General features: G+C 47.0%; 1 protein-coding gene across 5 annotated transcripts in view; it reads right to left on the reverse strand.

Annotated features, from left to right (window-relative positions):
* The window catches only part of LOC144696533 (protein O-mannosyl-transferase TMTC2-like), a 207,474-nt gene that overhangs the window by 85,719 nt on the left and 109,438 nt on the right, over nucleotides 1-12,317 (reverse strand). Inside the window, exon 1 of one of the 5 annotated variants that reach the window (XM_078567931.1) lies at nucleotides 2,473-2,538. The exons of the other annotated variants lie outside the window; for them this stretch is intronic. Coding sequence (XP_078424057.1) covers nucleotides 2,473-2,475 — 3 coding nt within the window. The 5' untranslated portion in view covers nucleotides 2,476-2,538. Of the gene's footprint in view, nucleotides 1-2,472; nucleotides 2,539-12,317 lie in introns of those variants that run through there. 5 annotated transcript variants of the gene reach the window in all.

Here is a 12,317-nt window from a genome sequence, read left to right on the forward strand (position 1 = left end):
TATCTCCAATCTTGTGAGCCCTAATCATGTATAACAATCTCTTGTGTGACACTTAAAGGAAGGCCTTATGATAATCCAAATGTACTACATCCACTGGGTTCCCTTTAGCCTGCTGGTTGATGATGGCATCCATCTATCTAGGGAGACTATGGACTGTACCCAGGGTGTATGTCATTTCTGGATTGAGCACCGTCTGCTGTGGCTGTAGAGGCCGATTCGTGAGAGTCCTTTCCGCAACTGGCGTTGGCCCAAGGTCAACTCATGCATTTTCCTTCTGGCAGACTCTCTTCCACCATCTTGTCATTTATTTTGCCCTCTGCTTTTTCCATGCCCTTTCTGACTGTTTGCCTCCAGGCAGTGTCGACTTTCCATGCATCGATTCTAATCCAAGCCAACTTGAGCTCTAGCTTGCAGACATCCATGTATCGCAGACGTGGGTGGCCTGTTGGTTTCATGCCAATAGCAAGTTCGTCATAAAGTATATCTTTGGGGATGCGACTGTCATTCGTTTAGCTCGCATAATCCAGCGAACAGAGTCACCGCTAATCCAAGAGGGCAAAAATGCTGGGGATTCCTGCAATCTGATGTACTTCCATATTTGACACTGTCTCACCAGGAGATACACAATATCCCATATTGAAGTTCACTTTCAGCAGCTTGTAGATCAGTTCTCCCAAGCCCGCAAGGAGTTTGGACCGACAATCAGCGCCAGGAAGACCAAAGTTATGGGCCAGGACTTAGAGACACTACCTTCCATCAACACTGATAACATCACTCTGGAGGTCTTCGACAGTTTCTCATGCCTTGGATCAACAATTACCAGCAACCTGTCCCCTAATGCCAAGATCAGCACCAGGATTGCCAAGGCTGCAGTTGTCATGTTAAAATTGAGAAGTTGATTGTGGACCAACAGCAAACTGACTGAAAATACAAAGCTCCGTGCATACCAGTGTTGTATTCTCAGCACCTTGCTTTACAGTAGTGAAGCACGGACAACTTACGCAAGCCAAGAAAAGCAGCTAAATAGCTTCTACTTCTGCTGCCTCAAATATTGGGCATTGCCTAGCAAGGTAGAGCAACCTGCTAGTTACACCTTCAAAAAGGTTAGAACCCAGCAAAGAGACAAGGCTGAAGTATTTTTAAACTCATGCATGAAAAAATGCTGAATGGACAATCCTACTCAACTTCCTCCTAACGCACCCGCCATAATAGATGTCATTGTCCAGGTAAATTGGTTCATTACACTTGATAGCATCCCCACTATACAGCCTAAGATCTATGTACCGGAGCTAGCTGTTCTAGCCACAAGAAGAAGAAATCAAACCCACTCTATCAACCTTCTCTCAATCATCAGTAAAATGATGGAAAGAATCAGCAACAATGCTACCAAGTGACACCTACTTACCAATAACCAGCCAATGTTCAATGTGGGTTCTGCCAGAAATGCTTAGTTCCTCATCATAGGCTTGATTGAGGCATGGACACAAGATCAGAATTGGCAGGTGAGAGCTGAGAGTGTCTATACTTGATACCAAGACTTCATTAAGCCAAGTATGGCATCATGGAGCCCTAGCAAGATTGAAGCTAATTTAGGCTTAAAGGAAAACCTCTCTAGTGATCAGACCGATAGGTGATACAAAAGAAAAATAGTTGTGGTTGTAGGAGATCAGCCATTACATGCCAGGACACAACTAAAGGAAATCCTCATGGCACTGTTTTGTCTCAACCATCTTTATCTGCTTCAATGGCCTTCCTCCATTACAGTTCAGTAGTGGGCTGTTTGCTGATTATTCTGGTGTTCAGTTCCATTCCACTGATAATGAAGCAGTCTATGTCAGCCTGCAGCATGACCTGGATAACATCTAGGATGGGCCAACAAGGGCCAAATAATAATCACTTTACACAATTGCTAGATTACTACAACCATCTTGAAGAACAGAAAGTCCAGTTCACTCCCTGCACTATTATTGCGGAGACCCCCGCCATTAACATCTTGAAGTTCACTATTAACTGGATCAACGTTCCTAACAATACTGGTACAAGAGCTGGACAGAGCTGGGTACTCTGTGCTGCATGGCTAACCTCCTGATCCATCATCTATGATGGTCAAGTGTGTGATGGAATTGCCATGATAGGTGCAGTCACAACAAAACTCATGAAAACGGTTTCATCCAAATTACAGCAGTTTGCTTGATCAGCATCCTTGTACTCACTGCCCACCAGCTACATCATTGGTGCAAATACAATGTAAGACGCACTGCAGCTACTCACCATGGTTACTCCAACAACATCTTCTATCCTGTGATCTCTAACACTGAGAAGTACAGGAGCATCAATATCATGGGAACACCATAATTTTCAAGCTCACCACTAAATCGTTTACCAACTTGTGTTGGTTATATATTACCAATTCTGCATTATTGCTGAACAATATACTAGTGTTCCCTATAAAATATCATACGGAAGCATTACCATAAAAAGGACAATGGTAGTTTAAGAAGATCCATCACCACCTTCTCAGTGAAGCTAATGGGCAATAATGCAGCCTTGCCTGTGTTGCTCATGTTCCAAGAACATGCTGAAATAAAAAGTTAATTTGGACCCAAATCCTTTCCTTAGAAAAAAAGGAAACTATGTTGAGTTTTGAATTCCATCAAAATTTGCTTTTGTACTGTTTTAATACTAAAATAAACACTAACGAAATGGTGAAAATTTGTTCTCAATTGTCTACTCCACAAGGACGTCTCAATTTTATGGTTCCTACCACATGTAACATAACTCAATGGAAAATGTGACTAAGTAAGCTATTTACTGGAACTGCAGCTCTCTGATTAACTGTTGAAACTACAACAGATCAACACATTTAGAAGAATGCAGAAAATTCCCCAGTCAGCAAATCTTGGGCACTGATACCCAGTTCATGTTAAGAGCAAATTATTAGTGGCTAAGAATCTAAACAGTTCAATTACTGAACCTCCAGGGGATCTGACTAGAAACTCAACCTGACCTTACCTCCCCTCCTCCTTTCATCATTAATATATGGAAAGCTTTTGAATGCCAGCACTAACTTTAATCCTGTTTAGTACAAAATAAGAGGTTTACTGGTTCCCAGTAGGCATTGTATTTCAGTCAAACATTATAAGCATGAAACAATCCAGCCTTTTATAATGTATGCATGTGAGTGCATCCTCCAAGATGCATTAGATTTGTAAAGAAAATTCTTCCAAATACATAGGACCTTCTTTCGGAATTCTAAAGGAAATCTGTCAAAAAAATAGAGAACAAGAGTGCAATATTTGATCAGCAGCATGAAAGTGGACATAAGAATTGATTCTTTCACTTTCAAGGAGTATAATATTATGCAAATTGCTTGGCCTCTTTTCAAACAACATCCTTCTGAAGTGGTTGTCCTTGCAGCTCAGGGTGAGAAAAAAAAAAGTGCTCCAAGGACAAGAAACACGTTTAATAATCTTTTTAGCCAAGTAATTAGCTTTTCCAAAAGCTAAAGCGAACTGAAAATATACTTCATTTCCTTTCTTTTCTGGCAACTCATTCCTAAGCTGCCTCTGTCCATGTGTCACTTGGTGTCAAATGTGTGGAGACTTGCATGTTGAATGAAGAGTTGGCTTAGAAAATATACTCATTGTTCAGCGTTCCAAATAAAAGTCTTTTCCTCAGTCCTTTAAAACATAATGAAACTGTGAGAGCAAAACCATGTGCACAAGACGGGAAGAAAAATGAGCGAGATAGGAAAGAAAGGGATCACTACAAATTTATGGTAATGCACCATATTTTAAACTTATCCTCTGCCCAGTTCTGAAAACATTGATAACATCACAATGAAAATGATTAATTTGGAGATTTGAGCTCTAACTATAATCTAAGGTATGAATTTGAGTCTGAAGCGGTGGTGGGTGGCGGTGAACTGACCGCCAAGTATGAGGCCACAGGGATTATAACAGGTAGGTCTTATTTGCATGTCCCAGTGGGAATGACATCACAAAGTTCACAGATATTGAAAATTTGCAGGTGTTCACGCCATGGGGAGGGGGTGGGGGGAGACCATAGTATATAAAGCCCTAACTATCCACAAGAAACCGTGAAAAGGTAAAATAAAAGCATCTAACTGAGTCTCCTGTGTCCAGGACGCTGCCTGCTGCCAGCTTTGGCTGGCGAGTCTGAGATTTTGTGACCATTCATTGACCCACAGTTAAAATTGCTATGTTTCCCAATGGCAGCATCAGGACTCCATTGCCATTACCATTTAAATTAGGCCCAAGCTCCTCCAAGGCAGGTGACCTTCCGCGCCTGATTTCAGATGAGTTAAGAAGGTGAAGGGCAGGAACACAATGCCAAATAACTGCCATCTTAACATTATAAAACCAGAGGTCTGCCAAATCATTTTGTATCTGCAGGTTCTGTCCATCTCTGTGCATTGTTACTCTTTTTCCTATCACATTTCATCACCTCCAGGCATCTCTCCCTCAGACGAGAGAGTGGACAGGTAAACTCTATAACTGATCCCAACATTTCACACAAACATTCTGTTCGTCAACTGATAGCCTCTCATACAATTTTCTCCATATGTGTATGTCCCCAATTAGTGGCCTAGCTGAAAGCTGACAGAACTCATCACACACTCGATTGACAGATTTGAATATCAGCTAAAGCCACGACTACAGCAATGTGATGGGAACAGTGTAACACTTTTCATTCAGCCATTGAAATTGGCTGAGCTGGCATTTAGCTTTGTTTGAATGCTGCTTTCAGTGAAACTTCAAGGAGGAAGGAAGATTAACACTGTGCACTGTACGACAAATTAACAGAAATGTTTCAAGTAGGGTATTTGGAAAATACATGCAACAATATTACTTATGCTAATGCTCTCTTTGACAAGGGCTCTCCATGAACCTAGGGTTCACACATTTAGAGGCTGTAGCGGAATGATGAGGGAGCCAGTTTGCACAGCGTGCAATCAGGGTCATTACTGGGGTCTGCTTTATTCACAGTCCGTTTACCAGATTCATTTCATGCAGTATGTTAATTATTCTTTCCATTTCTGCTAAGTATTCATTATATTGATATTTTCTGATCATACCTAGCCGCATGAGGCAGTTATACAGTTACATGTCAATGGTTAGGATGTATACACTCAAAACAGGTAGCATGCTACACAGAAATATTGACAATGTCCATGTGCATTTACTAATATATATAACAACTCATATTTATATAGTGTCTTTAACATAATAAAAACGCCAAGCCGTTTTACAGGAGCATCATAAAGCAAAACTTAACACCAAGCCACAAAAGGCAATATTTGAGCTAATGACCAAAGGTTTGGGCGAGGAGATAGGTTTTAAGGAGCATTTTGAAAGAAGAAAGAGGGATAGCAATTTGCAGAGGTTTAGGAAGGGAATTCCAGAGCTTAGGACCTTGGCAATTAAAAACCTTGTCATCAATAGTGGAGGAATTAAAATCAGGATGCTTAAGAGTACAGGATTAGAGAAACACAGGGATCTCAGAGGGTTCTGAGGCTGGAGTAGATTACAGCGGTGGGGGTGTGGGGGTGAAGGAATGGAAAGATTTGAAAACAAGGATACAAATTTTAAATCGATGTTTGCTTAACGAGGAATTGATGTAGGTCAGCGAGCACAGGGATGATAGGCGATTGGAACTGGTACAGGTAAGGATACGAGCAGCATAATTTTGAATTACCTCAATTTTATGTGCAGTAGGCCATTGGAGGTCAAAGAGGCAAGGGTGATGGTTTCAGCAATGGGGGCTGAATCAGATAATATTATGCACGTGGAAATGGGTGGTCTTAGTGATGGCACAGATATATAGTCACAAATTCATCCGGGGTCAAATGTGACACCAAGGTTACAAACAGGCTGACTCAGCCTCAGACAGTTGCCAAGGAAAGAGATGGAGATGCTAGCTAAGAAAGTGTTTATCATAGGGAAAGAAGACAATGGGTGGAATTGTCCCAGATTTGCACTAAGTGTGGTAGCGGGCGGGTAAAATAATGTTTCACCCCCTGGCCACGATGGCAGGTTTCCAGCCATATCATCCCAAACCCGCCACAATATTTATGCACTCCTGGGGAGCACACCTGGCGGGATTTTCCACACCTGCCCGCCGCGGGGATCTTCCAGTCCTGCTGCAAGTCAATGGACTTCTGGCTGGGGCACCGGCTCACCCACGATGGGTCCCGCCTGCGACGGGGTCGGAAAATCCCGGCTGCCGTTTCCATGGTGGGCGGGCTGTCATTCGCCCGCTCGCCATCGCTCCGCCGGGCGCCATATTTAAAGTCCAGCCACACGCACCACATCTCAGTGCTTCCAGCCCGCAACTGCTACAGGGAAGATGTCCACGAAAGGCAAAAAGACTGCGGCCCCCAGGTTTAGTGACGTGTCACTGGAACGCAGTTGGGTTTTGTGGAGGCCCACCGGGATGTGCTCTAACCCCGCTCTGGACGCAGGATGGGCAGCACTGTGACCAACCAGGCTTGAGAGGCAGTGGCAGCGGTGGTCAGCGCAATGCCGTTCAACAGCCACACCGTGCCGCAAGAGGATGAATGATCTCTGTTCTGCCAGGGTAACTCACTCTTCTCATCACTCTCAACTCACGCACTCACAGGCTATTCACACATGCACAGGGATCTCACTCACTGCCAGTTCAAAGGACATCACCATTCACTCTCTCACACACACCATCATTGTCTTTATCCCATGAGACCACTCACCACCCACACATGCCATGCATACTTATCATCTGGCCTGGCAGGCATCATGCTTAAACATTCTCCATCTCTATTCATGCAGGACAAGCTGGAACACAACAACAGGGAGAGGTCGGAGACTGGTGGAGGAATGCATGAAATCAAGGCGCTCACGGACTTTGAAAATACAGCCGTCGAGCTGGCCGGTGACAATCTGGGCCGGTCCTGTGCTGACAGTGAGGTCAGCAGTGCTCTACCAAGTGAGGGTCCAGCAATGCAACATCCGTCAGACAACCATGCTGTGAGTGATGTGTCCTGTTTCACAGGCCACTGCCATACACTAATTACTGTCCTTTGCTTCCGCAGGCACATCTTGGAAACAGCTGACGGAGTCCACGATCCAGGGCCTCCAATCAAACCGCGAAGAAACCTCTGAAGAGGAATCTGAGGCACCCTCCTTTAAGTCCCATCAGAGCGCTCACACACACCCTCCACCAGTGCAGAGTCACACACCTCGGAGGGACCTAGCTTTACAGTAGCCTCGGGATCACAATTTGGTGAGTGCATTGCACTATCTGATCCACAGCAGGCGGCGGCTGGGACTTCCCAGGTGTTCAGCGCTCGGAGGACTGCTGGAGGCCAGAAATTTGCTGAGCCTGAGTCAGATGACGAGTCTCTGGAACGAGTCATATCACAGTTGTTGGAGCTGCAAACGCAAGCTCAGGAACATCAGGAAGGGATGTCCGCTACACTCCTCAGATTGCAAGGTGTGATGGAGGAGCCCGTCCATCTTCACTGAGATGTTTGCGCTAGCATGCCAACACACCAGTGTTAACACTGGGCGGATGGCAGCCACCATGGAGACCTTGGCCCAGGACATCGCTCCTGCACTGCGTGGGCTCAACTCCATCGCTGATGCCATAGTTGGCCTCCAACAGTGTGTACGTAAGAGGGGTGCCGGGCAGCTCAATCTCATTCCAGCTACCCCTTCTCCCCAAGGAGTCAGCCTGGGCCCTCGGGCACACATAGGGAGGAGCATCAACAAGTGCACACCCCTGGGCCATCCATCCAGGCGATTCCAGGAGTGTCCAGCGCATCCGAAACCCCTTTTCCTGAGACATCAGCAGCTCCAGCTCCACAGGCTGAGGAGGGTGCCACTGCCAGACAACAGGACCCCGAAAGCGGGCCGGGGCCCTCCAGGTCTCAGCCCTCCAGAAGACACCCGCCAAGGTCATCACAGACAGGACGTAGCAGTCAGCAGCCTGCCTCCGCTGTGGATGGCCAAGACGTAGCTTGGTGAGGATGAGAATGTAGCGGCAGGGTTAGGAAAGTTGAGAAGTATTAGTTGGACAGCCTGGGCACGGGTGTTAATCACTTACTATTCACTATTGTCAATAAAGTCTCAAGAACGTCTCCCTGCCTATGGCTCCTTGTTCTGATGAGCAGTGTTTGTGTCACTCAGATGTGTAACCTTTCTGCACAAGATAAAAGCAGTTGTCTCAGTCCAGGGCCTCTTCCCTGTGCTCTGTGCAGCCTTCAGACCAAAGTGATGGTCCAGCCTCACACTCCCTGGAAACATTACTGATGCCTGCACCTCAATGGTGCTTGTCACTGCTGCCAGAATGTAGTGGGCAGGCATCACAGAGTCCAATCATTCTCTCTGTGTGCTCTCAGCACCTTTAAAATGGAGCTGGCCTCAATCTCTTCAGCATCTGTGTCCAGTGATGCTGTGCTCCTGAAGGGGTCAGGTGCTGAAGGCGGACAAACGATCAGGTGCTTTTAAAGTTTCATGGCTGCATCTCTATGATATGACCCTGATCAAAGAGTGCAAGCGAGCTGCCTTTGGCCAGACAGGAGTCAGGCATTCACAGAGGCTACGTGAAGATCTATGGAGTGTCCTCACTGCATGTTATCATCATCCTCCTGCAATCGAGTGACTATTAGGGTCTCCACTGCATTTCTATGACAGGAGCATTATGGCGCTGCCAAAAGCCAGATTGGAATCAAACGTTCACAGATGCAACGTGAGGATCTATGCGGTCTCCTCACTCCATGTTGTCATCATCCTCCACAAATCTAGCAGCTATGAGGGCCTCCCAAGTGTGCCTGCCTTGTCTAGCCAGTGCAAGGGCCTCATCCCTGTCATCATTGCCTTCAAGGACCTCCTCACCCTCATCGCCATCGGCATCCTCCTCATCGGAGCAGACCTCCAGCTCCTTCATTTCCTCCTCAGCCAGCTCGTCTCCCCATGACTACATCAGATTGTAGAGGGTGCAACAGCCGATTATGATGCGTGACACCCTCTGCGGACTGTATTGCAGGGCTCCACCAGACCAGTCCAGGTACTGGAACCTCATTTTCAGCATCCCGATAGTTTGCTCCACCAAGCTGCAAATTGCAGCATGAGCCTCATTATCGCGTCGCTCTGCTGCAGTCTGAGGCCACTGCACAGGTATCATCAGCCATGGCCTCTGTGGCTAACCCTTGTCCCCGAGAAGCCATCCCTGCAGCTTCTGTTGACCCTGGAAGACTTCAGGAATCTGTGTCTGACTGAGGATGTAGGAGTCGAGCACACTCCCTGAAAATCATGCGCAAACCTGCAGGATGCATTTCTGGTGGTCGCACTCCAGTTGCACATTCAGCGAATGGAATCCCTTGCGGTTGATGTAGTTGACCATGTGTTGCGACGGAGACCTGCGTGTCTCGTGAGTGCATTTGATCGCACTCTGCACTTGGAGGAAACCCGAGATCTGGGGGAATCCAATGGCTCTTGCATCCTGGCTGTCCTGGTCCCGGGCGAAATGCACAAAGTTGTGTGTCCTCACAAAGGTGACCTCATGGTTGCATTTGTGGGTGGAGGCTTGTGAGATCTCACAGGGGTCACCCTTGTAGCTCTGAAAGGAGCCACTGGCATAGAAATTGAGTGCTGCGGTCACTTTCATGGCTACTGGCAGTGGATGCCCTCCATGTCCCCATAGCACTAAGTCCTGCAGCAGGTAGCACATGTGCCCGATCAGTTCCCTGGACATGCGCAGTCTTTGGCGACTGGTTCTCGGTCATCTGCAGAAATGAAAGATGGCATCTATAGACCCTGAGTGTCACTAGGCGCTGACCAGCGATGGCTTGCTGTGGCTCTTAGGCGATGTGTGCGGGAGCCCCAGCCACCCCTTCTTCCTGAGGGTGCTGGTCCTCCCTCTGCGCAGCCAGAGGCTTCAGTTGCTCTCTCCTCCATTGTCTTCGCTCTCTGTAGGCTATCAGGCGTACAGGCTCTATGCTCCTGATGTATTCCTCCTGCAGGATGAAAGAAAGAGATATGTGGGTTAGCATGGGTGTACCAAGAACCTGTCTTGGTTAAGTCTAAAGGCCTCTTAATGCTTCCCAGAGAGTGCTGGCCACCACTTGGATGGCCAGAGCTTAGTGCGCTGCATGGCTCCCCGAGACCCTACCAACTCTGCCCCTCTCCACCCAACTGATTGGCTGCAGCTTTTCCCACTGGACTGTATGCTGTGCTCTCAGTTCAGGCACAGGCATTCTCCTAACCCACACTGTAAGGCTGCACTGTTGGCTTGGCCCATCAGGGAGACTGGTCCAAACCGGAATGCTGACATTGCAAGGGGCTGTGAGTGTCTCTACCAGTGACTGCTCCATGGTCAGCTTTAGCAAGGAGATTGTACAATGTGTGCAGTCGTCCAACTGTTCTGCAGTGCAGTAAGAGGCTCATGATTTTGCAGTCTGTGCCTGGGGCAGGGCGGGTGGGTGGTGGTGTTGAAAAGCTCCAGAGCACTTGGTGGCAATTTGATGCCTCTGCGTTGCTTGAGTGGGCAGATAAGCTAGAGGGTCGACTCCAATCATATCAATGATTATGCTTAAACTGTCTCAGTTGCAGAGGAATGGTCACTTTACATAAGGTGTCCCTAATGCGTGGCCACTTCCCTTGTCTACCCTACTCCCCGCCCTGAATGCTTGTGCACTATGTTCAACTGCAAGGCAACCCTTGCCCCATCCCCCAACAAGTCACCTCAACGGCAGGGCTGCCCTTGTCCCCCGCCCCCACAGGTCACCTCAACTGCAAGGCAGCCCTTGCCCTCCCCGCCACAAGTCACGTCAATGGCAGGGCTGCCCTCACAGCCCCCCCATCACCCCCCGCTACCCCCTCCCCCACAAGTCGCCTCAACTGCAAGGCACCCACCCACCCCCTCCTCCACCCCACCCTGCACAAGTCAATGCCCCATTGCGCCCTCCCCCCTACAAGTTACCTCAACTGTAAGGCAGCCCTTCCCCTTGAAGTCTAACAGGCGACCCTGGCGAGCGCTGCACGTCATTGCTGTGTACTCACCTCTGAGTTCCCCTCAAAGTGCAGCCTGTCAAGTGCACTCCTTTGATATGCTATTGGATGGAGGATCCAGTAGGGTGGGGTGGTGCGGACGTGATTCCGGCGGGCTGGCCTAATAACAATATGCAGGTGTATTACAATGAGGTTTCCAACATCCGATGGTGGGACACGCGGCCAACTATTGCTGGGCTGAGCGGACGATCGCAAATTGGTTTCACGCCATTGTGAAACCGGTCACACCAATTGTCCGCTCACGCCACCAGACACGCCCACACCGGTGGGTACAGAAAATCCCGGCCAATGGCTTTGGCCTCCCCAATATTCCTAATATGGCCAACTTCCTTCCATTTGCTATTCTGATGCTAATTGGTTTAGATTTTCTTAATTCTTAGACAACTCATGAAGAGTTTAGATGGCATTATAAAACTATGCGAGCAAAGCAACCATAGTAAACGATACTTATTTAAACAATAAGAAAAAATTACTTCCTAGAAATCACTACACTATTTATGATGTTACGCAGTGCAGTTGGTGAGGATTTTCATTTATATTTTTCACTCAGTTTCCTGATGAGTCAATTCAGGACGTCCAACATAGCTGATGCTGGGTGACATCCTCACTGAAGGATAAATGATTCAGTGCAAAGTAGATTAAACTTATACAAAAGGCAAAAGACAGCAAAAGCTGGAAATCTGAAATAATAACAGAAAATGCTGAAAATACTCAAAAGGTCTGGCAGCATCAGCAGAGAGAGAAACAGAGTTAATGGTTTGGATTCTATCGTGTTTTTAAGCAAATACAGGTGCGGGGAAAGGATTATCTGGTAGGAGGAGGCAAGAACAAATGAGAAGGTATGTGACAGAGTGTAAGGCAGGAATGGTTTAAATGGTAAAAGGGATAATGGTACAAGACAAAAAGGAGATGGTAATGGGACAAATGAAGAAACAAGAGGTGGGTTAGAGGAGGCGTAAATGGTAACACCGGAATCATTACCAGTATGTGCTGTGTAAAAAGATGGGAGCAGCGGCTATGAACTCGAAGTTGTGTTCAGAGGGTTGTAATTGAAAGATGAAATTCTTCTTTCCTATCCACATCGTTCACACAATGTTGTGACAAGTGAGGATTTATGAAGTTCAACCAGCTAAAAGGAGAGTGCACTTGAAACAAAAATTCTGCACCGGTTACTAACATCCCCATTCTAATTAGCATCCATCTGCTTTTTAGTTGCGCATCCAATTAAAACTGAATGAGGTGCAGCAT

The sequence above is a fragment of the Cetorhinus maximus genome, chromosome 22, assembly GCF_964194155.1.
Source record: "Cetorhinus maximus chromosome 22, sCetMax3.hap1.1, whole genome shotgun sequence".
NCBI classification, from domain to species: domain Eukaryota; kingdom Metazoa; phylum Chordata; class Chondrichthyes; order Lamniformes; family Cetorhinidae; genus Cetorhinus; species Cetorhinus maximus.